General features: G+C 56.0%; 2 protein-coding genes across 4 annotated transcripts; one reads left to right on the top strand and one right to left on the bottom strand.

Annotated features, from left to right (window-relative positions):
* The first annotated feature begins 766 nt into the window (after positions 1 to 766).
* Positions 767 to 2926, top strand: LOC130248548 (olfactory receptor 5V1-like). Its single transcript, XM_056482393.1, has one exon. The coding sequence runs from the start codon at positions 1772 to 1774 to the stop codon at positions 2705 to 2707; it is 936 nt and encodes a 311-aa protein (XP_056338368.1). The 5' UTR covers positions 767 to 1771; the 3' UTR covers positions 2708 to 2926.
* A 6522-nt stretch (positions 2927 to 9448) lies between these two features.
* Positions 9449 to 25844, bottom strand: LOC130248423 (hematopoietic lineage cell-specific protein-like). Of its 3 annotated transcripts, none has more exons than XM_056482179.1 (15): positions 25737 to 25844; positions 23591 to 23674; positions 21746 to 21819; positions 21436 to 21565; positions 20136 to 20246; positions 19458 to 19512; positions 17591 to 17701; positions 16498 to 16608; positions 15807 to 15862; positions 13811 to 13880; positions 13506 to 13609; positions 12825 to 12932; positions 12140 to 12443; positions 10637 to 10681; positions 9449 to 9862 (listed from the first exon to the last, which is right to left on the bottom strand). In XM_056482179.1, the coding sequence occupies exons 2-15, from the start codon at positions 23672 to 23674 to the stop codon at positions 9726 to 9728; spliced, it is 1500 nt and encodes a 499-aa protein (XP_056338154.1). In that variant the 5' UTR covers positions 25737 to 25844; the 3' UTR covers positions 9449 to 9725. The 3 variants fall into 3 exon arrangements, with proteins under 3 accessions (XP_056338154.1, XP_056338153.1, XP_056338152.1); XM_056482178.1 differs by having other exon boundaries at positions 12140 to 12446; positions 12825 to 12929; positions 25737 to 25843; XM_056482177.1 differs by having other exon boundaries at positions 12140 to 12446; positions 25737 to 25843.
* Positions 25845 to 26966: the final 1122 nt, after the last annotated feature.

The raw sequence follows: 26966 nt of genomic DNA on the forward strand, positions 1-26966 counted from the left end.
CCAGCATCCTCCCCCCAGGACCCTCTCCTGCAGCCCTGGCACAGGCAGGCTGGGCTGCTCCTGCACCAAAATGTTCTTGGCTCAGGCTGGGGCTGGAGGGAGAGCAACAGTCTGAGATTTCCACATCACTGGATGATACGGTCCTGGTGTCCCTCTCCAATATGTGTAGAATTAGTAATTTGAGAAACCCCAAAGTGTGCAGAATAAGTGGTTAAAGAATCAGTTGACCAGTGCAACTACTTGAGAGCTTGCCCACATAGAGATTTCCCAGCCTGGCACATCCTGGATGGAGCGACAAGTTAGGATATCACTGTGCCAGGCAAGGAACAGCTCATCTTCTGACTGAATATTTTCCTCTCAAAGTTAATTGTTTTTTAAAATGTTGAAAAACTAGCAAATGAAAGAGAAATTAATCAGAATTTAATTCTGCTTCTACTTAGCAAACCTTGGTATTTCTCCCAGAGCACAGGGAAAAAATACCCTCAGAACAGGATAGCCTTCAGCTTGAGGATCTGGCAGTTATGAATGAGGCAGAACTGACAATGGAGCAATTCCAACAGGAGAAAATGCATAAATTTAACTGTGCTTTGAAGTTTCCTGTGGTAAGCAGATACAAGAAACAAACTCCCACGAGAAGCAGTGAATTCTCCAGCATTTAATGTTATAAATGCATGACTGATGCACAGATACAGGCTTTGGGCAGGGGAAATAAAACCAGATTAATGGATCTAAAGCAAAGGAAGCAACATGAAATTAAATCAGATTGTTTAACCTCCTGAACAAACATGACAATTGACTTCTGTAGCTAGAAGTACTTTTATAAAGAAGAAAGAGATGCTTTGTTTTTTCCTTTATTTTTTCTTTTTCTGGTCTTTGCTGACTGTATTTGCCCACAGAAGCCCCTTGTCCATGGCATGGGCAGAGTGCCCAGCACATGCATCCCCATCAGCCCTTGGCTGAAGTTCTGAACCCTAAATGCTTCCTCGTGCCTCCTCCACCTCTTGGACATGGTGATCACAGCTCCATGTGACAGTCAGCAAAACTCTTTTGTCAGGGTGAAAATTGAAATAAGGTGATGGAAAAAGGAATAGAAGTTCCAGGCCAGGAGACCCCTGAGCTTAAATTTCCCTGTGGCCCAACAAACCCCATGTGATGAGTTGCTCTTTGTTGGAACCTGCACTTGTGTAAGTGGAACCCCTGCTTTGTGAGAGCTGGTTATTGCAAAGCAGGAAACAGGATACAGAAAAAGACATTTTTTAACTGGTGCATGGTGATGCCATATCCCTAGCCCAGGGCTGGGGAAGAGCCAAGCTTAGTGGCTGTGGCATCTAGGGAATGCAGTGACCTGTCCAGGGGCAGGGAAATATTTACTCGCCATAAATATTTAATAAAGAAATAATTACTCACCATAAATGCATCCAGGAGGGGACACATGGTTGGAACAGTCAGGAGGAATATGGGCTGGGTAGGCAAAGAACTCAAAGAGGTGTGGGTGGATGGGTGGGTGCCCCCTGCTCTTGGGTTTTTCTGTGTGCTTCCTCTGCAGTCAGGTTCCCAGCACTGGATGGCAGCTCTTCGGGCTCCAAAATCCCAGCGCCTGAGAAAGCTGAACACGGGAGACTTTCACCCACCGGGGAGAGGGGATCAGAGCCATCGCACCAGTGACCCCCTCGTTTGATGGGGGGCCGTGCTCTCGTCGCCTGGCTCGCAGTGCCCCTCCTGCTCAGCGCCCACCTCTGCCCGGAGGCTGCCCCAGCCGCCCCCGGCAGGTATGAACCAGACGCAGGTGACCGAGTTTGTGCTCCTGAGCTTTTCGCGCGGCCGGCCCTTCCTCTTTGCTCTTTTCCTGGCCGTTTACCTGGCCACGCTGCTGGGCAACTCCGCAATCCTGTGCGTCGTGTGCCTGGATCCCCAGCTGCACAGCCCCATGTACCTGTTCCTGGGCCACCTGTCCTGCCTGGACCTGTGCTACTCGTCGGTGACGGTGCCGCAGGTGCTGGCGGGCGCGCGGGCCGCACAGGCCTCCATCTCGCTGCGGGGCTGCCTGGCGCAGGCCCTGGCGCTCATGTGGCTGGCGGGGGCCGAGTGCGCGCTGCTGGCCCTCATGGCCTGCGACCGCGTGGCCGCCGTGTGCCAGCCGCTGCGCTACGGCCGGCTCCTGCCGCCCCGCCGCTGCCTGGCGGCCGCCGCCGGCTGCTGGCTCTGGGGGCTGCTGGACTCGGCCCTGCACACGGCGCTGGCCGCCCGCCTCTCCTTCTGCGCGCCCGCCCGGCTCCAGCACATCTTCTGCGACGTGCCGCCGCTGCTGGCGGCCGCCTGCAGCGACACCCGCCCCAACCGGCTGGCCCTGCACGTCTGCAGCGTCTTCGTGGGGCTCGCGCCCTTCCTGCTCGTCCTCGTCTCCTACCTTTGCATCCTGGTCACCATCCTCAGGATGCCGCTGGCCACCAGCCGGCGCAAGGCCTTCTCCACCTGCTCGGCGCACCTGCTCGTGGTCACCCTGTTCTTCGTGGCGGCCAACCTCAACTACAACCGGCCCAGCTCGGGCTACTCGCCAGCGGCCGACACGCTGGTGTCCGCGCTCTTCTGCATCGCCACCCCCATGCTCAACCCCCTCATCTACAGCCTGCGGAACCGCCAGGTGTGGGGGGCCCTGCGCAGGGCACTGCGGGCCGGGGGCGCGCCGGGCCCGGCCGGGCTCGCCTGAGCGCTGCCGGAGCTGCCAGCACGGCGCTGGCGCTGCCGGGCCCGGCCGGGCTCGCCTGAGCCCTGCCGGAGCTGCCAGCACGGCGCTGGCGCTGCCGGGCCCGGCGGCAGCGCACCGTGACAGAACCGGGGCTACCCCCGAGCGCACGGCACCTGCCGCCGCTCGTCTCGCCCTCCGCACTTCACTGCTAGCAGAACGGCGAAATAAAGTCAGGAGCAAGGCCGCAGGTCCAGGTTCCTGTTTTTATTTTCCAGATGCCACGTGCTGAGCTCAGCACAGGACCTGCTGCAGCTGTGCGACTGCAGGGAACTCTGCAAAAGGCAAATTCCCGCGGTGCCAGCCACCGCTGTCCCTGAGCGTGGCCACGAGCTCTGCAGCCAGCCCTGTGCACAGCAGGGGCAGTGCCTTGCACTGCAAAGCCTGGCCTGGGCAGGACGGGCTGTCCCACCACCCACCGTCCCTCGTGCCTTGGCGATAAATCTGGTGTGAGCTGGGCTGCCCAGGCTGCCAGGGAGGCTCTGCAGCTTGCACAGGCTGCAGTCAGACACGGAGGGCTCAGCACTGAGCTGAGGGCTGCTAGCACTGAGCTCCTCACCAGAAAGCTCTGCTTTATGGCCAGACAATCTCCCTGAGCAGCTCTTGTGTGTGGTGTGGCTCTGGATGATGCTGGCTGAGGACTGTGGGATGTGGGGCTGCTTCAGTCCCCTCCTCCTGCCGGGGGTCTGCAGCTGGGTCCAGCTCAAATGACTCTGTGGGTGTGGGGCAGTGGCCAGAGCTGCAGGGGCACGTGAGGCACAGCAGTGTCCAGCACTGTGCGGAGCTGGGGCAGGGGCTCGCTGGGGCACGGGAGATGGCACAGGCAGGTCACACCTGCAGCCACACAGCCTGCGGCTGCACGAGCTGGCCTCAGACATGCTCACCTGCAGCTCTTGTAGGTACCAAGAGATTCCCAACAATATCCAGCCTGCTCCCACAGAAACCCACTGGAGAGGCAGAACTGGGACTAGGAGGCACAGCAGCCTTGCTGGGAGCAGTCTGGCTTTTCTTAGTGCACAACACGTGCTGGTTTTACTCTTCAGGGAAAGAAAAGTTTCTGTAACCCACGCCTTGGGTTCGGCTGTTACTCCTACCCAGACAGGCTGTGAGCCCCTCAGCCCTCCTTGCCATGGGCTCCTCAGGATTCTAAAAAGTCCTTGAAACTCTCTCAGTCCAGTGTCACTGGACACATCAGAGTCTGACCAATGAACCCCTTTCTGAAGAGTCCCTGCAAAGGGACAGCAGGAAACAGAGCAGAAACCTCATGAGGAAAAAGACTGGGTAAGTCGCCTCAGAGAAACAAAAAACCCAAGGCACTCCAGACAAAAACCCCAAAGCCAACTTACCAGAAACCCAAACAAGAAACCTCCAGAAGAGTTGCATTAAAATTGATAATTTTAACCTGGATCCCAATGCACCTTTCCTGTGTCAGACAGACACAGCTTTTGGGTTTTCCCAGGATCACCACTGAGCAGGAATGCCACACTCCTGCCCAGCAGTGCAGGCTGTCCAGAACTCACCTCTGAACTCTGAAGGTTTGGTGTCACAGTGGGACCCTCTGCACACACTACTGGCAGGGGCAGTGACTGGGGTGTGATCCTACAGCCCCTCAGGTGCTGTTCTACTCAGCTGCCCCTGGTTTACTCCTGCTGTAATTGTGCCTGCATCCCAGAGAGGAGCAATTCCCACAGCTGAGCATCCACCCTGGCTCCAGGGAGGGCTTGGCTTTGTCTTTCTGAGAACAGTTTTAAACACTAGCAATAAAAAGTTTCCTCCTGTCCTGCTTCCCAGCTGCCAAGCCTTTCCCCCACATTTGTGATGAAGAGTCAGGGGCCTTTTCAGGAGCTTCCAGCAGGCACAGGGGACATGAGCTGTCCCAGAATCACGGGACACAGCCTGAGCCAGGCCAGAGCAGACACTGAGGGAGAGCACAGCCCCAGGACAGACACACCTGTGCCCAAAAGGGGCACACAGACCATGTTCATGTTCCTCTGGCCTAAAAATGGAAACCCTTCCTTAGAATAAACACAACTGTGGCTTTCCCATTGCTCTCTTCCCTGACCAGGATGACGTCCTACAGCTCACGTCCCTTCTGCCTTGCCTGGACCAGATTTGGTATTTCTGCTCTGGGGTTTGCCCCACAGGGAACAGGACACACTCCTGCAGGATTGCTGGCTGACAGGTGGGGCACTTATATTGCACTCATAATCCCTTAAATCACACACCTTTCCCACCTGGAAGTGGATGGGAATCAAAATCCTCTTGGGCATAAGACAAAACATTCCCTCTGGCACCGCCAGTTTGCTCCTTGTTGTTTGTCTGGAAGTGGATGTACCAAGCTGAGCCAAAGGAAGCTGATAACACGGGAAAGGCTGAGGCAGAGAGAGGCTGGAACCCACAAAAGTCACTGACCCACCCTCCCCTGCCACAGCTGGGCAAAGGAGGGGAACAAATGAAGGGTTTGTGAGTTAAGGACCATGAGAAAACACTTCACAGCATGGTCAGCACCGTGGCCTGCAGAGGAGCCTCAGCTTTGCCTGCAGCACCTCCTGCCCCTCCTGGTCTCCAGGTTCTCACCTCCTCCTCTTCTCTGGCTGTGCACACTCTGTTTCCATTTTTCCCTTAAACATGTGATTCACAGAGACAAGAGGTTGATGTGTGGTTTGGCACAGGCTGGTTTTTGGTAGCAGGGGGCTGCAGAGGTGGCTCCTGTGAGAAGCTGCTGGAAGCTTCCCCCACGTCCAGCCGAGCCCCACGGCTCTGAGGATGGACACACTGCTGGCCGAGGCTGGGCCACTTATGGGAGCAGCAGTTTGAATTCCAGCTGGAGAAGAGGAGGAGGAAGTGAGGGAAAAACAACATGGAGAGACCAAGGTCAGTGGGGAAGGAGGGGCAGGATGTGCTCCAGGCACCAGAGCTGACATTCCTCTGCAGGCTGTGGGGAAGCAGCTGTGCCCTGCAGCCTGTGGGATACACAGGGGTGCAGAGATCCATGTACAGCCCATGGGTATGCACAGGGAAATAAAGATCCACTCAGAGCCCACGGGGATCCATGGGGGATGCAGAGATCTACTCACAGCCCGTGGGGATCCATGGGGATGCAGAGATCCACCCACAGCCCATGGGATCAATGGGGGATGCAGAGATCCACTCACAGCTCATGGGATCCATGGGGATGCAGAGATCCATGTACAGCTCATGGGGATCCACAGGGATGCAGAGATCCACCCACAGCCCATGGGATCAATGGGGGGTGCAGAGATCCACTCACAGACCATGGGATCCATGGGGGATGCAGAGATCCATGTACAGCTCATGGGGATCCACATGGATGCAGAGATCCACCCACAGCCCATGGGGATCCATGGGGGGTGCAGAGATCCACCCACAGCCCATGGGGATCCATGGGGGGTGCAGAGATCCACTCACAGCCCATGGAATCCATGGGGGATGCAGAGATCCATGTACAGCTCATGGGGATCCACATGGATGCAGAGATCCACCCACAGCCCATGGGATCAATGGGGATGCAGAGATCCACTCACAGCTCATGGGATCCACAGGGATGCAGAGATCCACCCACAGCCCCTGGGATCAATGGGGGATGCAGAGATCCACCCACAGCCCATGGGATCAATGGGGATGCAGAGATCCGCTCACAGCTCATGGGATCCACAGGGATGTAGAGATCCACCCACAGCCCCTGGGGATTCATGAGGGATATAGAGATCTGTCCACAGCCCATGGGGATCTATGAGGGATGCAGAGATCCATGTAGAGTTCATGGGGATCCACAGGGATGCAGAGATCCACCCACAGCCCATGGGATCAATGGGGGGTGCAGAGATCCACCCACAGCCCATGGGATCAATGGGGATGCAGAGATCCATGTACAGCCCACGGGGATCCACAGGGATGTAGAGATCCACCCACAGCCCATGGGGATCCATGAGGGATATAGAGATCTGTCCACAGCCCATGGGGATCTATGAGGGATGCAGAGATCCACCCACAGCCCATGGGATCAATGGGGGGTGCAGAGATCCACCCACAGCCCATGGGATCAATGGGGGATGCAGAGATCCACCCACAGCCCATGGGATCAATGGGGGGTGCAGAGATCCACTCATAGACCATGGGATCCATGGGGGATGCAGAGATCCATGTACAGCTCATGGGGATCCACATGGATGCAGAGATCCACCCACAGCCCATGGGGATCCACAGGGATGCAGAGATCCACCCACAGCCCATGGGGATCCACGGGGATGCAGAGATCCACTCACAGCTCATGGGATCCATGGGGGATGCAGAGATCCATGTACAGCTCATGGGGATCCACATGGATGCAGAGATCCACCCACAGCCCATGGGATCAATGGGGATGCAGAGATCCATGTACAGCCCACGGGGATCCACAGGGATGTAGAGATCCACCCACAGCCCATGGGGATCCATGAGGGATATAGAGATCTGTCCACAGCCCATGGGGATCTATGAGGGATGCAGAGATCCACCCACAGCCCATGGGATCAATGGGGGGTGCAGAGATCCACCCACAGCCCATGGGATCAATGGGGGATGCAGAGATCCACCCACAGCCCATGGGATCAATGGGGGGTGCAGAGATCCACTCATAGACCATGGGATCCATGGGGGATGCAGAGATCCATGTACAGCTCATGGGGATCCACATGGATGCAGAGATCCACCCACAGCCCATGGGGATCCACAGGGATGCAGAGATCCACCCACAGCCCATGGGGATCCACGGGGATGCAGAGATCCACTCACAGCTCATGGGATCCATGGGGATGCAGAGATCCACCCACAGCCCATGGGGATCCATGGGGGGTGCAGAGATCCACTCACAGCCCATGGAATCCATGGGGGATGCAGAGATCCATGTACAGCTCATGGGGATCCACATGGATGCAGAGATCCACCCACAGCCCATGGGATCAATGGGGATGCAGAGATCCACTCACAGTTCATGGGATCCACAGGGATGCAGAGATCCACCCACAGCCCCTGGGGATCCATGAGGGATATAGAGATCTGTCCACAGCCCATGGGGATCTATGAGGGATGCAGAGATCCATGTACAGTTCATGGGGATCCACATGGATACAGAGATCCACCCACAGCCCATGGGATCAATGGGGGATGCAGAGATCCACTCACAGACCATGGGATCCATGGGGGATGCAGAGATCCATGTACAGCTCATGGGGATCCACATGGATGCAGAGATCCACCCACAGCCCACGGGAATCCACAGGGATGCAGAGATCCACCCACAGCCCATGGGATCAATGGGGATGCAGAGATCCATGTACAGCCCACGGGAATCCACAGGGATGCAGAGATCCACCCACAGCCCATGGGATCAATGGGGGATGCAGAGATCCACCCACAGCCCATGGGATCAATGGGGGGTGCAGAGATCCACTCACAGACCATGGGATCCATGGGGGATGCAGAGATCCATGTACAGCTCATGGGGATCCACATGGATGCAGAGATCCACCCACAGCCCATGGGGATCCACTGGGATGCAGAGATCCACCCACAGCCCATGGGGATCCACGGGGATGCAGAGATCCACTCACAGCTCATGGGGATCCACATGGATGCAGAGATCCACCCACAGCCCATGGGGATCCATGGGGGGTGCAGAGATCCACCCACAGCCCATGGGGATCCATGGGGGGTGCAGAGATCCACTCACAGCCCATGGAATCCATGGGGGATGCAGAGATCCATGTACAGCTCATGGGGATCCACATGGATGCAGAGATCCACCCACAGCCCATGGGATCAATGGGGATGCAGAGATCCACTCACAGCTCATGGGATCCACAGGGATGCAGAGATCCATGTACAGCTCATGGGGATCCACATGGATGCAGAGATCCACCCACAGCCCATGGGATCAATGAGGATGCAGAGATCCACTCACAGCTCATGGGATCCACAGGGATGTAGAGATCCACCCACAGCCCCTGGGGATCCATGAGGGATATAGAGATCTGTCCACAGCCCATGGGGATCTATGAGGGATGCAGAGATCCATGTACAGTTCATGGGGATCCACATGGATACAGAGATCCACCCACAGCCCATGGGATCAATGGGGGGTGCAGAGATCCACCCACAGCCCATGGGATCAATGGGGATGCAGAGATCCATGTACAGCCCACGGGGATCCACAGGGATGCAGAGATCCACCCACAGCCCATGGGATCAATGGGGGGTGCAGAGATCCACCCACAGCCCATGGGATCAAAGGGGGATGCAGAGATCCATGTCCAGCCCGTGGGTGAGGTGCCCACACTGGAGCAGGGGGATGGTGGAGGGGCTGTGATCCAGTGGCAGACCCAGTGGACAGAGGGTCCCTGATTCCCGGTGTAGCAGCCTGTCCTTGGAGGACTGCACCCCGTGGATGAGTGACCCACCCTGCAGCAGCTCTGGGAGGACTGTGTGCCCATGGGAGGGATCATTTTGCAGCAGTTCTGGGAGGACTCCTGCCCGTGAGAGTAGACCCAGAGAAGTTCACAGAGAACTGTCTCCCGTGGGAGGGACCCCAGAGTGTCACAGGGTAGGGACTCCTCTTCCAGAGCAGTGGAAGAAGATCTCAGTGATGAACTGACCAAAACCCCTACACCCTGTCTCCCTGTGCTGTTGGTGGAAAGGAGGGAGGGCTTTGGGGGAAAAAAGGTTTTATTTCTCATTATCCTCCTCTGACTCTGTTAGTAATAAATTCACTTTGTACCTCTAAGCTGAGGCTGTTTTGCCCTTGGGGTGTTTTCTCCCAGTCCTTCTCTCAGCTCACAGAGGCCCCATTAAATTTTTCTCCCCTCTGCCCAGCTGTGGCAAGGGAGGGTGAGTGAGTGGCTTTTGTGGGTGCCTGGCAATTGGCCAGTATCAGACTATGACAGAGGGAAAAGCTGGGAAGGAAGCAGCTTGCACTGGGCTGATTTCACTGCAGGAGCTTCACATAATTTGCTGGGAAGAGCCCGACTCTGCCACGGCAGCGTCCCCGCCACCAGCCCTCATCCACCATCTCAATGTGCGTGATGGTGTCCTCAGGATCAAAGGAAATCTCATCATCTCCATCTGAAAGATTGCCAAGAAAAACCGTCACAATGCAAAGAGAGCCCCAGAGAGAGCTGGTTCACATTCTTCCTCCCACCTTCCCCCAGGCAGGAGACAGAACACGTGCTCTGATAACCCAAGAGTTTATCTCACCCAACCCCATCCAACAGCACAGAGAAAGCAGAGAAAGCAAAACCTCACAGATAGAAGATGAAGTTTCTCTGCTCCTATCCTGCTTTGGGCCAGGACAAGGCTGAGTTTTTACAGTATCTGGGAGGGGCCATGACCAAGACACAGAGGTTATTCTGTACCACGTCATGTCATTGCCAGGGGTCTAAGGAAGACAGGGTTTCTTCTGGTTGAGAACATGTGGTGGAGGGAGCCATCCAATATTGTCTATTGCTGGCTGGTTTTCCATGTGAATTATTTATTTTCATATACTTTTTGCTATTAACACTCTCGCTGTTACTGTTCACTTTCTTATTGCTGCTTCCAGCAAATTGTCCTTATCTCAACCTCTGATCTTTGCCTTTTTGTGCCTCTAGTTGGAGAGGTGAGGTATGGGTGTTTTTTTTACTGGGAGTACTAAACTGGAGAATACCATTCCTGTAGTGTGACAATTCCCAAGCCAGGTCTCATTCTGCTTCCCAGGAGGAAGAAATTTAAACCACCAATTGAAACCACCAATTGAAACCACCAATTGAAACCACCAATTTAAACCACCAGTTTAAGCCACCAATGTCTTTTGCCCACAGCACAGCCCTGCCTTCCCCCCAGCCCTGGGGGCAGACTCACCTCCTTGGTAATCGTAGAGAGCCACTGCACAGATCCCGGGGCTCCCTGCAGGACACAGGACAGACAGACACACAGGACAGACAGGTGAGACAGAGGCTGAAGCAGCCACAGGCAGTGCCCCATCCAAACCCTGCCAGCGAGGAGAGGTGCACCACAGCCCAAAGCAAGGTGTGACTTCCCTTCCAGGAGACACTTGGTCCTGATCTTTCCTGCCCCTCTCCAAGAAGAAGGCTGGGAGTAACTGGAACTCTTCAGTTGCCATCTCCAGCACCAGCCAAGCTGCCGTGGGAGCCCTGAGAGCAGCTGTGTGCAGCTGTGTGCTGCTGTGTGCAGCTGGCTGCTGTATGCAGCTGTGTGCAGCTGTGTGCTGCTGTGTGCAGCCCGTGCAGCTGGCTGCTGTGTGCAGCTGTGTGCAGGTGTGTGCAGCTGGCTGCTGTGTGCAGCTATGTGCTGCTGTGTGCAGCTGTGTGCAGCTGGTTGCTGTGTGCAGCTGTGTGCTGCTGTGTGCAGCTGGCTGCTGTGTGCTGTGTGCAGCTGTGTGCTGCTGTGTGCAGCCCGTGCAGCTGGCTGCTGTGTGCAGCTGTGTGCAGGTGTGTGCAGCTGGCTGCTGTGTGCAGCTATGTGCTGCTGTGTGCAGCTGTGTGCAGCTGGTTGCTGTGTGCTGCTGTGTGCTGCTGTGTGCTGCTGTGTGCAGCTGGCTGCTGTGTGCAGCTATGTGCTGCTGTGTGCAGCTGTGTGCAGCTGGTTGCTGTGTGCAGCTGTGTGCTGCTGTGTGCAGCTGGCTGCTGTGTGCTGTGTGCAGCTGTGTGCTGCTGTGTGCAGCTGTGTGCAGGTGTGTGCAGCTGGCTGCTGTGTGCAGCTGTGTGCAGGTGTGTGCAGCTGGCTGCTGTGTGCAGCTATGTGCTGCTGTGTGCAGCTGTGTGCAGCTGGCTGCTGTGTGCAGCTGCGTGCAGCTGTGTGCAGCTGGTTGCTGTGTGCAGCTGTGTGCTGCTGTGTGCAGCTGGCTGCTGTGTGCTGTGTGCAGCTGTGTGCTGCTGTGTGCAGCCCGTGCAGCTGCGTGCAGCTGTGTGCAGCTGGCTGCCGTGCTGGGCACAGGCTGCTGCCCTGCTCACACCAGGACACTCCAGCCCAGCTCTCAGGAGCAGCAGCCTGTGAGGAATGGGCTGAGCCAGAGGCGCCCCAGGGCAGCCCTGGCAGCCAGGACACTGCAGCAGGAGCACTGTGCACATCCAGCTCCTCCCAGGCCCCTGCAGCCCCTGCCCACAGCCCCACCAGCAGCTTCCTGCTGTCCAGTCCAGCAGCCCCTGCAGGGATCTGCTCCTTAGAGCTGGGCAGGGCAGCAGGACTCAACCATCATCAGAAGTCTCCATCATCAGAAGCTGCTATCCTGACCACAGCAGACTTCAGGATGAAAATTCCCTCTGCAGTTTGTCCCATCCATCCAGTGAGGTTAGTGGACAGCTTCAAGCTTCCCAAGACACGGGCTCTTCCATCAGTACTCACCCAGGTGGCTCTGCCCGGGCTCCTGAGGAAGGATCACCTCATAGTCTTCACCTCCATCTCCTCCAAAGTCACAGGGGGCATCTGGCTTTCCCAGCGGGGCTGGCAGCTCCTCATAGTCAGCCCCTCCACTGGCTATGTCATAGTAGTCAGAGGGCTCTGCCAGCTCCTCATAGTCTCCACCAACATCCAAACTTGCACTGTAGGTGGGCTGACCCTGGCTGGGGACCTTGCCCAGCTCTGCATCCAGATCTGCTGGCCTTGGTGGCAAGGTGGGTGCTACTTCTTCATCCTCCCTTTTGGGCTCCTGCTGTGGGGTGGGAAAGTGGCAGGAAGTCACTGCCAAGCCCCACGGGCAGCTCTTCCCTGGCTGGCAGAGCCTGGCAAAAGGCAGCCCCTTTCCTGCTGCCAGGGCACAGTGAAGCACAAATGGTCCCTTCAGAGCAGGGAACAGCTGAGCCACCCGGGCCCTGCTGCACCAGGCACTGCTCTGGAGACCCCCAGGACTCGTGTTGGAGCTCTGCCCATGGCAGTGCCACCGAGCCAGTCCAGAGCTTGTCCCATGCGCAGCCGTGTCCCATCCCAGTGCTCCACCTCTTCCTGCAGGGCTGCACACCAGGCACAGCCCCTCTCAGGTGCCTGCCCCTCTGCTGCTCCCCTCCCTGGTTCCCCCAGGCTCCCCTGGCACCTCTTCTGGTGACACGGGCTGGTCCCCAGCACTGCTCCTGGGCTCCCTTGCTGGCACGGCTGGAGGGGCTGCCCCAGTCTGCTCCTCCTCTCTCAGAGGGACTTCCTGCTGGAGAAAAACCATCAGACTGCTCAGACCCTTTGAACAATTCTGTTCACACTCCCAACAGAACTCAAAGCATTTTCCTCCACCTACAAACCTGCTCTGGGCCTGGGCACTCACAGGCTGGTGACAACAGCCAGGCAGCCCTGAGAAGGAGCATTAGGGGGGAACAGCTTCACTGTTAACACCCCTCTGTCCCCTGAGTGCAGGAGCAGCAGCAGGTGGGGAGGCAGGGAAACGGGCTGGCTGCCTTCTCCAGTTTGCTGGGATGCATCCCACATGCAGGCTGCTGGGATGGCAGTGCTGGGGAGCAGTAACCACACTGTTTGCCATGCACCAGAGGCAAAAGAAGCTGAGGCCAGAGCACGGGCACCATGGCTGGGTGCAGGTATGTCCTTACATGAGTGTTTGCTGTGCTCAAAAGGAAAGCCCAGTGCCAGCAGTGAAGCTCAGTGGCCGTTCCTGGCAGATGCAGGGAAGCAGTTTAGGCAGGAGGTTTCCCTCAAGAGACAGACAGAAGGAGATGGAGTTGGAGAAGTCTGTGTCAGGAGCAGGGAGGACAGGGCAGCCCTGGCTCACCTGCGGCCGGCGCCGCCTCGCCTGCTCCTGCTGCTGCCTCCTGCCCTCCTCCTGCGCCGTGTGCTCGAACCGGGACCGCAGGCTGCTCGTGCCACGGGACCCTCCTGTGGGGACACAGCTGAGTGACCCAGCCCTGCACCCAGGAGAAGCCAGACCTCTGCCCCCTCCAGGGAAACGTGCAGCTCAGCCCCTTCCCCTGCCCTCCGGCGGGGTGAGCCCCCCTCCCACCGCAGCACGCAGCTGCCAGCATGCTGCACTGAGGGGCTGCGAGGCCCACAGCCTCCTCAGCCCAGGGCTGTACTCACCTGCCTCCAGAGGTCTTGTTTTCTCATAGGAGGAGGTGGGAGCTGCCATCTCATCAAAGCCAGCAGCACTCTGCCAGAGAGAGTGAAGGAATTGTTCAGCCCGTTGGGCAATGCCAGTGCTGGCTTTGGGCAGTGGCGATGGAAAGCTTTGTTCCCAGGCGTGTTTGTCCTCACCTGCACACCTGCCCTGGCCTGGGGAGGCTGCTGGCTGCAGTCCCCCCTCTGACCCCTCCCTGTCCTGGGGACGTGCCTGTTGCCTCCCAGTCAAGGACACAGGGTCCCTGCCCAGGAGGTGGCACAGAGAGCTGGAAAGGTGCTGTGGAGGCCAGGGGGAGAGGCTGAGCCCAGGGCACAGGGCTGGGCACCCCCTGCACCACGGCAAGGAGCTGGGGATGCCTGGCAGGGTGCCCGCCTCTTCCCCAGGCCTAGGGACAGCGGGATCCCCCCCTGCATCCCTGCTGGCTGCACAGCTGCCCCCTGCCCTGGTGAGCAGGGCACAGGCTGCAAACCCAAACCCACTCCTCTGTGAACCCCTGGGATCGCTGCTCCAGAGCTGTGCAGAGAGGCTGCACTGGGAATAGCATCCGTGGGGAGGAGGAAAACCAAAGGGAGATAGAGAGGGCTTAAGGGTTTATCTGCTTGCATGAGAAAACTACTTCAAAAAAGGGAACCAGCAGGCAGGACCCACTTTCAGCCTGGCACTTTACACCAGGTGCTGCCTGCAGGTGTCACAGTGGGCTGGTGGCAGCAGCTCTGCCCTCCCTGCAGAAAACATACCTGAGCAGGCAAGCCAACCTGCAGGCTCAGAACCAGGAGCCCACAGCCACAGCAGAGGCCGGGACATGCTGTGTATGACAGCTCTTGTATTTTGTGTGAGCCTTAGTCTGGTACCGAGCGTCCAGAACTTTACCACAGGGGAGTTCAGGGGGTCTGTGATTCTCTGCTCTGTGGCCGTGAATTCAGCATTTCTCCACTCCTGGGACCAGGCAATCTGAAACTTAGTTACTTGCCCTTAGTTACTAACTAATTACCATTAGTTACTAATCCTTATTCTTTACCATGTTTGTTTATGCTTCAGTAATCTCGAAATGCACAAATTCACTTTGAGCCAAACAAGAACTGCTTATCTCCTCTCTGCATCCTGCTTCGCAAAGGACCCACAGCCCTTTTACGAAGTCCTCATCTGCCTAGGCATGTTGTTTTTGAGCACATCCAGATGTGCCCTGAGTCAGTGCCCCTCTGTGGCTGCTGTTGAACCACAGCCAGCGCTGATCTCTGCGGGCAGGGCAGCATTCCCTGCCTGGGCTGGCCCAGCCTGCACGGGCAGCCGGGGCAGGACCGTGTGGGCTCTCAGTGTTTGTAACCTGCCCTGCTTGTGGGTGCTGTGCCCCCAGCAGGGGAAGGAGCTTCCAGGGCAGGCACCCTCACTGCTCCTCCAAACACCCCAGAGCCCCAGGATCTGCACCTTTCAGCCTGTCCACGCAGATCAGCACCCACTGCAGGAACCCCCTCTGCAGACCAAGCCCAGAACTGATCCCAGGCTGGCCCTCAGTCTGAGATGTGACCGTGCCTGAGGCTTTGCCTGCTGTCAGACCAAACAGAAAACCTGAACCAGCACAGCTGGTTCACAACTCTTCCCGTGCACAGCAGATTGATCTGTGCCAATCCCGTCCCTGCTGGAGTTTGCCAAGGTGTGCAGGAAGATTTAGCACCTGAACAGATCACGAGGCACTCCTTGGCAGGAGGGAAAAGCCTGCAGAGGGTAACGAACAGCAGAGAGTGAGGAGTGACAGAGCGTGCCCCGAGGAATTCCCTCGTGGAATTCCGCTCTCCCCAGGCTGCATCCCTCTGCACCCTCTGGTATTTTACACTCAGCCAGCTCCTTCTTGCCACAGCTGTGCCCTGGGATCTCAGCTCCACGGGGGAACCTCTTCTCCTTCAGCTGGGCAAAAAGCAGTGATTAGGAGGAAGCAATTGCAGGCTGCAGATGTCTTACCTTATCCACTCTATCCTTCTGGACCCCATAACGGCCTCCAAACCCCTTGGCATAGTCTGTATGGAAAAAATGTTATTTTATGTTATTTTGTATTTTGTGTGCACCTCTGATTTCAGTATGCTGTGACCAGTGAAATGAGTTTGCATGTGTTATCTCTGGTTAATTCCATATGTGATGAGATAAAGATAAAGCTAAGTGCTCTGGACAGTAGCTTTTAGGACTAATCCCTCTCTGCTTTCATCTGAAGGCACAGGTGTGCAGGGCTGTAGCTGCCAAACCCCCAAGGCACCAGGGGGAGGCCAGGCACCTGAGTGGAGCTGTTCAGTGAGGTCAGACACGCTGTGCACGAGGCATTCCTGGATCTGCTCTGCCTCATTCCTCTGGCTCACCCCTACAATGGCTATTGAAAATATGTAAATATCGTAAATATTGTAAATATCGTAAATATCAAATATGGACTATAGGAACACCCCTGATAGAGAAAGCACAGCAGAGCCTGGAACTCACGTCCCGTGTCCCCAGTGACCCAAGCTCCCACCTGCTCTGCCCTTTGGGGCTCGCCGTGTTCAGCTGCTCTAACATGCTGCTCATGTTCTGTTCTCAGCACTGGATCTCTGACTGTGAGCCACAAGCTGCAGACACTGTGTGTGCTCCAGGGAAACTGCTGCTGCCTCTGGCAGCACTGCCCCACCTGTCTGGGATGCATGGGGCTGCACTTCCTCCTGATGGTCCCAGCCAAGGGCATTCTTGTCCTGACGATCCCTCTGCACCCCGAACTTCCCACCAAAGCCCACAGAATAGTCTTCAGCCACAGGGATCCAGATCACGGCATGGAAGAGAACAAAGGAGGGAAGGAAGGAGGCAAGGGACAGCATTGTGAGGTCAGGCTGTTCTCACAGGTTTTCCATGCCCAGGACTTCAAGACAGACGTGGAACAAGGTCAGATTTCCCCACTGGTGCTGCAGCAACAGTCCTCCCTCCTCCCTGGGAAATGTCAGCTGCTATTAGCCCCTGCCTGGGCTTGCCCTTCACCCTTCCTCTGGTGATACACTGCCCAAGAGATCCTCTGCCCACAGATCTCTTCTGCTGCTCTTCCTTTAGCCTGAGCTCTTTTCAGGAGCCACGCACTGTGCAGTGGCTTTCCTCACCTGGCCCATTCCCAGCAGCTCCCTGCAGCTCTTGCACTGCTCTTGCAGCAACTGCAAACACCCTGCCCAGTGCCCACAGTCCCATGAGCACAGTCCCAGCTCCAGCCCTGACACTGCCTGCTCCCCCCAGCTGGTTTCCCCAGCCCCTCCAGCCCCTCCAGCACCCCCAGCCCCTCCAGCTCCCCCAGCCCCTCCAGCCCCCCCCAGCTCCCCCAGCCCCTGCAGCCCCCCCACCTTCCCCAGCCCCTCCAGCCCCACCAGCTCCTCCAGCTCCCCCAGCCCCTCCAGCCCCACCAGCTCCTCCAGCTCCCCTACCTCCCCCAGCTCCCCCAGCCCCACCAGCTCCTCCAGCTCCCCCAGCTCCCCCAGCCCCTCCAGCCCCACCAGCTCCTCCAGCCCCCCCAGCCCCTCCAGCTCCCCCAGCCCCTCCAGCCCCCCCAGCCCCTCCAGCTCCCCCAGCTCCCCCACCCCCCCCAGCTCCTCCAGCTCCTCCACCTCCCCTGGCTCCCCCAGCCCCTCCAGCTCCCCCAGCTCCCCTGGCTCCCCCACCTCCCCCAGCCCCTCCAGCACCCCCAGCCCCCCCAGCTCCCCCCACCTCAGCCAGCTTCCCCAGCTCACCTGGCTGCTGTGGCTCACCTTTCTGAGAGTCATGCTTCTCTGCCTGGCTTTTGTAGTCAAACCCCACAGCTGCCTTGTCCACCTTATCCCTTTCCACTCCGTAGCGGCCACCAAAGCCCTTGGAGTAATCTGAGGGGGTGTAAGGAGTCAGACACTGCCCCAGCACGGGCTGGTGGGGAGAGGAGAGGGAGCAGCACTGGGAAGGGCCCCCAGGCAAGGGACAGCAGCAGAGATGATGGAAAACACCACGGGAAGTGGAGGGTTGGAGGGGACAGGTGGGTGGCAGGAGCAGCAGGATGAGAGCCCACGGGAATGGGGGCATCAGGAGACACAGGCAGGAGGAAAGGACGAGAACAGACGTGCCAAGGGCAGGGCAGCTCTGCCAGCCAGGAGGGCAAAGCCAAGCAGGACTCGGGCACTGCCAGCCCAGCCCTCCCACCCCAGAGCCAGGGCCTCAGCTCATGGTCTCCAGCCTCGGGAAGGGCTGTGAGTGCAGCACCGAGCCTTGGGAGCACAGCAATGGCAAAGGGTTGTGTGTGCTGTAGAGGAATCTCAGCTTCAAGCACACAGCTGGCCCTGGGGACTCCAGGTTCACCCCCTTTCTTGCTCCCTGGCACCCTGGCCATGGTGTGGGAGCACAGCAGCTGCCTTGTGCCTCTCCTTTTCCATCTCCAAACCAGGGACCCATTAATGGCCTCAGCCATGGTCAGCTTTTTCCTAAGGACCACCTGGTTCTTACTGGCTGGTTCCTGAGACATTTCAGCCTCCATCCTGTCTGTACAGACCCCTCCTTTCAGACACCTGCCTGCCCAGTCTCTGGATCCTGCCCTTCAGGAGTAAATCAGTCACCTCTCCCTGTTCCTGATGCTGTTCTCACAGGTCTGCATTTCACAGGACTGAGCTGAGGCTTCCTGACAACTTCAGCTGTACCAATCCATGGAGCTGTGATCTAGAGAATATTTATGTAAGAACACTTTGTATTGCAGAACAGACCTCTGTTTCATAAAAGCCACTTAATCTGTGAATCCTAAAAATTCTTAAACTTATTGTGACTGAACAATTATCTACCCAAGGTGCTGCTTTGAAATGGATCTTTAAGAGAGTTGTTTTCAGTAAACACAGATTTTATGACGGTTGTCTTGCTGCTGGAGCTTCCAGTATGGACACATTTTTGTGAAAAGCAATCCAAACACTCTACTTCTGACATTTCTATTTCCTGAGAAATTTCTGTGGTTTCACACAGCCTGATGAATTCCTATGTCTACAAAAATATGTTAATGGAGCACAACTGCATGTCATCTATTATTTTAAGATCAATCCAAAGAATGCCTCAAACCATTTTCCTTCTTTTATAGTTTCCTTTTAAATGAACCTGATTCAGTTCTTGGTAATGCAGTATTCCTCACATTTGCCTGAAACAGCAATAGACCACGCCCTCTCCTCTTCTCTTGGGTGCAGTATATTTAAAATACCCTTAGTTTCAATGCTTGTACCGTTTGTTGAATTATCTCAGAATTTGTAGGGTTTTGCTTTCCTATCCATTGCTGTGCCTTCCCTTACAGGGCTGCTTTTCCAGCAATCCCCTCTCAAGTGCTCAGTGCTGAGGCTTCCTCTGGAGCAGTTCTACGAAGGGCTTTGAGAGGAGAGGGAGCAGCACGGATCCAAGGCAGGGTGGGGGTGTCTCCTCTGCTCAGCCAGGACGAGGTTTCCACCAAAGCAAGGCACAGGGACAAGCAGGAGCAGTACGAGGATGTGGCAGAACAGCAACAAATGGGCCACAAGGGTGCTGGGCTGGGAACAGGAATCTGAAACAGGAGACAGGAGCCAGCAGCACTGGGAGCAGAGGAGAAGCTGGGCAGAGGGTCAAGGGGCCACAGGGACTTGCCTTTCTGGGAGCAGTGTTTCTCCACCTCACCCTTGTATTCGAAGCCCAGTGCTGACTGCAACAAGAAGGGAAGGACTGTCAGTGATGCCGAGGGCCAGGATGGGTCTCAGCCTCAGTCCCCTGGCCCCAGGCTGGCACTGGCTCCTGGCTTGTGCTGCAGCCTGCAGGGGCAAGCACCACAGCCCCTGCACAGGACAGGCCAGCACAGCAAGGCACTCCAGCTACCCTCACCGTGAACAGGTGCACAGGTGAACAGGTGCACAGGTGAGCTGTGCCCCCTCGCTGTGTCACAGGTGAACAGGTGAGCTGTGCTCCCCTCATTTTGTCACAGGTGCACAGGTGAGCTGTGCTCCCCTCATTTTGTCACAGGTGAGCTGTGCCCCCTCAGTGTGTCACAGGTGAGCTGTGCCCCCCTCACTGTCACAGGTGAGCTGTGCTCCCCTCATTTTGTCACAGGTGAGCTGTGCCCCCCTCACTGTGTCACAGGTGAGCTGTGCTCCCCTCACTGTGTCACAGGTGAGCTGTGCTCCCCTCACTGTCACAGGTGAGCTGTGCTCCCCTCAGACCCTGCACGCGCCAGCTCTGGACACTGGGCTGGTCTGGCATGCAGCAGTGCTCAGGTGGGCTCAGGGCAGCCCAGGCCACAGGAGTGCATTGCAGCTGCCCTGCCCAACACACCTTGTCAGCTCGGTCCCGCTGCACCCCAAACCTGCCGCCAAAGCCCTGGGCAGCGTCTGTCTGCGAGGAGTGCTTCTCCACAGGAGCCACGTACTCGTGTCCCACGGCGCTCTGGAGGAGAGAGAGTGACAGGAGCGTCCGTGGGGGACGGGCAGGGCACCACAGCTGCCTCTGGAGCCGGCTGTGCCACTGGTGCCACGCTCTGGAGCCGGCTGTGCCGCTGGTGCCACGCTCTGGAGCCGGCTGTGCCGCTGGTGCCACGCTCTGGAGCTGGCTGTGCCACTGGTGCTGCGCTCTCCAAGTGGCCGTAGCCAGCAGCAGTTCTGCTCTGAGCCCCGGGAGGGGCCCCAGGGGCTGGCATCTCACAAACCCCACTGCCCGCTCATCAGGCAGAGCGTGGGATGCCCAGTGCCAGCTGCTCTCAAGTGCTGCTGGAGTTCCGTGGTGGGACAAAAGTGCAGGTAGGCACACACAGCTGAGAACTGCCATGGTCTGGCACCCACTCCCTGCTCCTGTATCTGACAGTGAGGGCCTGGCTCTCCCTGCTGGTCAGGAACCACAGACACTCTATGCCAAAATGGAACAGCTGTGCTCAGACTCTGCTGGACCACAGCCAGGGTGTTTTTGCTGGGCAGCTTCTTGGCCTTTATCTGGTTTTACCAGGACGCTGCAAGTGCTCAGCTTCTGCCCCTTCTCCTGAGGAGCATGTGCAGTTCCTGACTGCAACAGCTCTGGCAGGGAGAGCAGGGAATTTCTGAGTTCAGTGTTTCTCACCTTGCCATCCTGGTATTGTTCAACCCCAAAGTGACCACATCAATGGAACTCTACTTCAATCTAATCATCTCACTTCTGAGAAAGAAGCATTAAATGTGGAAAGGTGCAGGAAGAAGCATGATAATGATTATCACTAAACACAGACCAGATCTGATGTCTGGGGCTTTATCTCGGGGAGATACGAGGTCTGTAATGCAGAATATGAGGAGGGAGTTACTATGCATTAATTCTCCAAGCACCAGTAAGGAGGCCCCAGATTTAATTGTTATGCAGCAGGCTTGAACAGCCACAGAAAGTCCCTCACAGCTAAAGGGAACATTGCAAAAAGTTGTAGAGATTAATTATACTGAAATGAGTTCACAGATCCTAGAGACAGATTATGGGCTAGCTGGACATATGAATCTGTGCAGCCATGAGACATATCCATTCTCTCCCTTCAGGGTCAGGCCAGAAAACAGGGTTGCCCTTTCCTTTTCAAGAAAAGCACTTTTGCACTGAGGCTCAAGGAAGCCTTCACAGCTGTTACCTTATCCATTCGGTCTTGCTCTGTTCCAAATTTGCCCCCATAGCCATAGGATGCCTTGGGGCCAGTCTCCAGCTCCTTCTTCTTGATGACCTCATGCTCCTCCGAGACCTTGCTCCGCAGCTGATGGATGCTGGGGACAGAGACAGGGTGGCTCAGCGTGGGATTCTGCAGGGCACTGCAGTCTCTGGAGCATCCCTGTGCCGGTCCCCCGCGCCCCCCGGTCCCGGTCCCAGTCCCGGTGCCGGTCCCAGTCCCGGTTCCAGTCCCAGTCCCGGTGCCGGTCCCAGTCCGTCCCGCAGCACCCACTCACTCGATGTGCCCGGCGTGCCCCGAGCCCTCGATGGTTTTGGCTCCCCAGCGCTGCTCCCGCTCCGAGATGTCGTTCTGCGGGACAAACCGCGACCGTCAGCCCCGGACCGGGCACGGCCCCGGAGTCCCGGCACCCGCTCCCCACCGGGCGGGGCAGGGCGAGGCGATGCGGGGCAGGGCGGGGCAGGGCGGGGCGGGGCGATGCGGGGTGGGGCGGGGCTGGGCACTTAGTTTGAATGCTTCCACAAACAGAAGAAATTTGGTAAGCAAAAAAAATTGGACAGGGTAGATTTTTCCTAAAACATTAATAACTTGAAACTATGAGAAAGGAATTTGATTTTCAGCCCCAAACTAGAATTTCCTACTGGAAATAATTGACAAGACTGAACCTCGAAAACACAGGACTCTTGTCCAACAGGAGAGGCTTATTAGGAAAGTAATAGAGAGCCAAATGGAAGATGAAAACCATGACCCTGTATGAATGCAGAGGGGTCCTCAGGCAGAACCCTTCTGCTCTCTCACCAGCTCGCTCAAACTAGATGTAAGAGTGTAAGAAGGACAGAGCTGTACCTGCACAAGATGACTCTGTAAACAGAGTAGGATTTTTCATTTGGAAAAAAGATAAATTAGGGAAATCCTGGATCCTGTAGTTACAAACAGTTGGGACAGAGAAAACGTGTTTGCTATGTCTTGTACCATTTGTTGTGGAGAGGTGTAAGTGTCCATCTAAGAGCCTCTCGTTTGTTCTGCCCAACGACCCTCGCCTGAGGCCTAAGAAGACTCCCCTCAAACTGCAGTTTAAAGGCGCTGGCCAGGGATGGGAGGAATGCCAAGCCATTGTTCGCAGGTGGTGCCCATCGGACCAGGACTGGTTTCTCAGGAGACTGGTTTACGGATAGTCACGGTGCACTGAACTGTGTTTAGTCGACAAGGCTCCCACAGGTGCGAGAACAATGAACTGGTCAGAGATGGAGTGCCCTGTGTTTGTTTCATCGACAAGGACTCGCTTGGGCTTGTTGTGGGTTTGTTCCCCCCACGGAACCCAAAGCGTCCATGAAAGTCCTCACCTGTTTGGCCGGTCGCCCGACGCCTTGGAAAAAGACTATAATAGACACCCTCAAACTAAAGACCCCCGAGATCTCCCCGGACGGCAACGGACATCTATTGTCTGGTTCCACGAGGATCATCTGCCCTTCTTGGTAGCTATAATCCCAACCCCTTTTCTCTCTCTCTCTCTCTCTGTCCCACTATCGCATTTTGTTGGCACTAAATAAAAGTGCATCTTTTGCAAAAATAAACTGGTTTTGTCCCCTGTTGTGTCTTTTGCGCTTTGAGATCCCTAAAAGAACCTATCAGGACTCTGCATGTGGTGTGGACCCTCACAAGAGGACAAGGGAAGTTACCAGAGGGCAGGTTTAAGAAACCCTGGATATTCTGTACTTCTTAAGTGCCAGTGTTTGTGGTCAGCCCTGGGGAGTGCAGTGTGCAGAAAGTTCTGGAGACTAAACTGGAGACGTGTCAGACAGATGACCTGACCGTACCTGCGAGGGGCTGAGGGCACTGAGTGGATCCTGCCCTGCCAGTGCTGCTGCAGCCGTGTGGAGCCCTGAGCCTGAGCCCTGAGCCCCAATACCTGAGCCTGAGCCCTGAGCCCCAGTACCTGAGCCCTGAACCCCAGTACCTGAGCCCTGAACCCCAATCCCTGAGCCCTGAACCCCAATACCTGAACCCTGAGCCCCGAGTTCTGAGCCCCAAGTTCTGAGTTCTGAGCCCTGATCTGAGCAAGTGCCCATGGCCAGGAGCTCTTCACACCCCCGGTACAATGGCTGTCACACCAGACACTCACCACAAAATCAGGGTCCGTGTCCCAGTCGTCTCCCTGGGGCTCCACTTTCACTGACACGTTGTGTCCCACGACTGCTTTCCACATCTGCACAAGGACACGGTGTCACCCAGGGTGGCCACACGCCGCCACAGCAGAGCTTGGGCTGCAAGGGGCCCTTGCAGGTCACCTGTCCTCACACATCTGTCCCTGATCCAGCACAGGGCATCCCAAAATAGCTGCTCCTGAGCCCCAGCACATCTCACAGCAAAACACAGGGAGTGTAGGTGTAACCACAGCCTTTGTGCATCCTGACCCTGCAGCAGGAGCACACAGCTCATAATAATGTAAATGAATGATGGAATCCAATTACCAACTTCTGCTTTTCCAACACACATTAATTTTCTGTGCTGTGGGGGGCTGTGCTGGGTTTACCCCCCATTAGCACACACCACACAACACTGCACTGCTGGAGCTGAGGGAGACTCTTCAAGCCTCTAGTTTGCTTTTCAACCTTTTAATCCCTGCCCAGTAGCCTAGAGAAGGGTCAGAGCAAGGCTGAGCAGTGACAGAGCTGGTGCTGTGTGGTGCTTATGCCTGTCCCATGCAGAAACTGGGAAATGGAGCTAAGAGCTCTGAGGATGTGGGGCTGAGCTGGCTGAGGAGCTGCTCCTGCAGGCCTGGAGGAACTGAGGGACCCAGCAAGAGGAAGTTTAATGTGAAATCTAAAACCCCTGCTTTTCATTTTCAAGGTGACCATGAAAACACATGATGAAAAAGCCCCCCTCCCCAAACAACTGCTTTTACAAAATGAGAGAGAGAAAAGAAGAGTTGGCTGCCCCTGCACCCCAGAGCAATCACCCTCATCAGAGCCCCATCCCTTCACATCCCAGCCCTTTACTGTCTGAGGCAAACTGAGCCAGTTCTCTGTGCCACCCAAAGCAGCTTTTTCGTGGGCTACAGAGAAAGATGGAAGAGAATATGCAGCATAGACTGAGCTGAGCCCTGCTCTCCAGCACAGCAAACTGTGACCAAGCCAGCAGGCAGGAAGAGCTCCTGTGAGCTGATCCTCAGGCAGCAGGAGCAGCTTCCACCATGTGCTGCTCAGCTGCTCCAGCCCCCATACTCCAGGGAAGCCTCAGACAGCCATGAGCACTTGGGGCAGTTGCCCTCTGTGAAAGCAAGATGTTTATGCTGAATAATTTAGTAATTCTCTGTTTATGCTCAGTAATTAACTACCCCATATCAAAAGCTGCTTAAGGGAATAACCTTGGGTTCAGTGCAGTGCACTGCTCAGTTTCAAGCTGTCTTTTCCAGCACTGTAAGACCAGGGAGCAAAGAGAACAGAAACCAAATGCACAGCAGAGATGATTCTTTTGTTAAGCACAGGCCAGGGAGTCAGCTAAGGCAGACATGCAGTGAAGAGCTGGTTTCAGGTCTTCTCCAGGTGCCTCAGGACCACAGCCAGTCTGTGACGTTCCCCATTGATGGCAAGCTGGTGCCAAACTGAATACAGCTAATTGCAATTAGAAGCAGAAAGGCTCATGTGGACAACACAGCCCCATCTAACACATCCTTTCTTCTCCTTTCCCCCTCCCTCATTTATTAGCATCTCTCATTCTGAGGATTTTTAAAGTTTGTTGTTCATTTTTGTAAAGCATAAACCAGCAGTAATAACCAGCTAGCACCTGGTTATTACAAGTAGGGCAGCTGATTTGAGCTGAGATAAGTTGGTCTAAGATTTTAAGTGGTGCTGTAAATGTTTCCTGACCAGCCATTCTCCAAACCACCTGCCATGCACTGTGGGAACCATGGCAAGTCACAGGCTGTGGTCGCTTCACAGGCTCTGGACACTGTGTGTGAGAAATACCAGCCAGGGTAGCATCTCAACCCCTTTTTTGTCCCACTTGTCCCTGGGAAAGCATCCACTATAGCACAAACATAGGGCTACCACACATCTCAGCTGCTCTGGTAGGTTTGGAAACGCGGTTCTTTAGAGCCCCAGACGGAACCACCACGATGACAGGACAACAGCCTGAGAAGGAAATGCCCAGCGTGGTCCACTTAAACGTGCTTGGTCAGGAAGGAGCTCTCTGTGCCCACCAAACACTAAGCTTTTTTGTAGTCATTTCTCACTTTTCGCTCCCAAAACCCCCTCAAGTTTTCTTACCTTTAAAGGCTCACCAGGTCCTGCTGAGAAACTCGCTGCGTTTTGCTCAGGCACCTGCTGCCAGCGAGAGCTTTGGGCCTGTGGCTGCTCCGAGTTCCTGTTTTAACTTGGGCTCTTTTCACTTCCTGCGTCCCAGCCCCCTCTCTGCTCGAGGATGGGTCCCAGAGCTGTCCCAGAGCTGCAGCTACCCCCAGGCTGCCTCTGCCCCGGACACCAGCGCAGACCAGAGCTCCCAACACCTGCTGGACCCCACCAGGTCCCAGCACACCTTGTGCTTTAAAGAAGACTCTCACACAGGCATAAAAACTAAGTTCTGGTGGAGGCACAAATCCTGGAGCCAGGCCTTGAGCATACTTTTACTTTCAATATTTCTCCCCATTACTCGAGGATTGAGGAGAACACTGACTATGCTCCTGCTCTGCCCAGGGCCTGAAAACTCCTTCGATCAAACTTGGACAGGTAGTTGCAGCATTACCTGTACCCACATGACAGAGCCCTGGTCTGGTGACATCCATCCCTGTCCAGGCTCCTGGGAGGCAGCAAACACTCTGGGAAGGGTCTGGCTCCTGGCTGCTTTCACTGAGGCTGCAGCTGCTGCTGTTTCTCCCCAGCTCCAGCCTTGGTGCAGCTCTTTGTGGGGAGTGGCTGATCTGCACAGCTCCTTGCAGCTCACCATGTGCTGTCTGCCACTCCCAGATCCCCACACCTGTCCTGTAAGGGAGCTGAGAGGATCAGGAGGGCTCCCGCAGAGCTCCAGGCAGTTTCTTGCATTCCCTCCCCACCTGCTGCTGCTTCCTCCTGGCACAGAACCAGACCCTGCCCCAGCTCAGTGCTGCTGAACTGCACCAGGCTCCCAGGATGACAGAGCACAGCTGGCCTCCTTCTCAGGCTCCATTGAAGACAGATAAAAAATCAAGGCAGGATAGGTCCATTAGAGAAGAAACAAAATGTTGAAATGTTTGAGACAGGAAACAACAAAGAGGCCCCATCTTCCGTCAGGTCAAACCACAAAGCTGTTCTGTCAGACTACACTTCACAGAACCAGAGTTCCTTTTGAGGTTTTATTCCTATATTTAATCTAAGCTATAACAATTCTATCAATACATATAAAACATTTAAATGTATCTGAGGCTTCAGAATTGTGCCTTTCTTCAGTTCAGGGGAAAAAAAAAGTATGGGCTTTAAGGAAACATATTTTGCTTATAATCCTTGATTCTGTTAAACACAGTG

The sequence above is a fragment of the Oenanthe melanoleuca genome, chromosome 1A (genome assembly GCF_029582105.1).
Source record: "Oenanthe melanoleuca isolate GR-GAL-2019-014 chromosome 1A, OMel1.0, whole genome shotgun sequence".
In the NCBI taxonomy this organism is placed as follows: Eukaryota; Metazoa; Chordata; class Aves; order Passeriformes; family Muscicapidae; genus Oenanthe; species Oenanthe melanoleuca.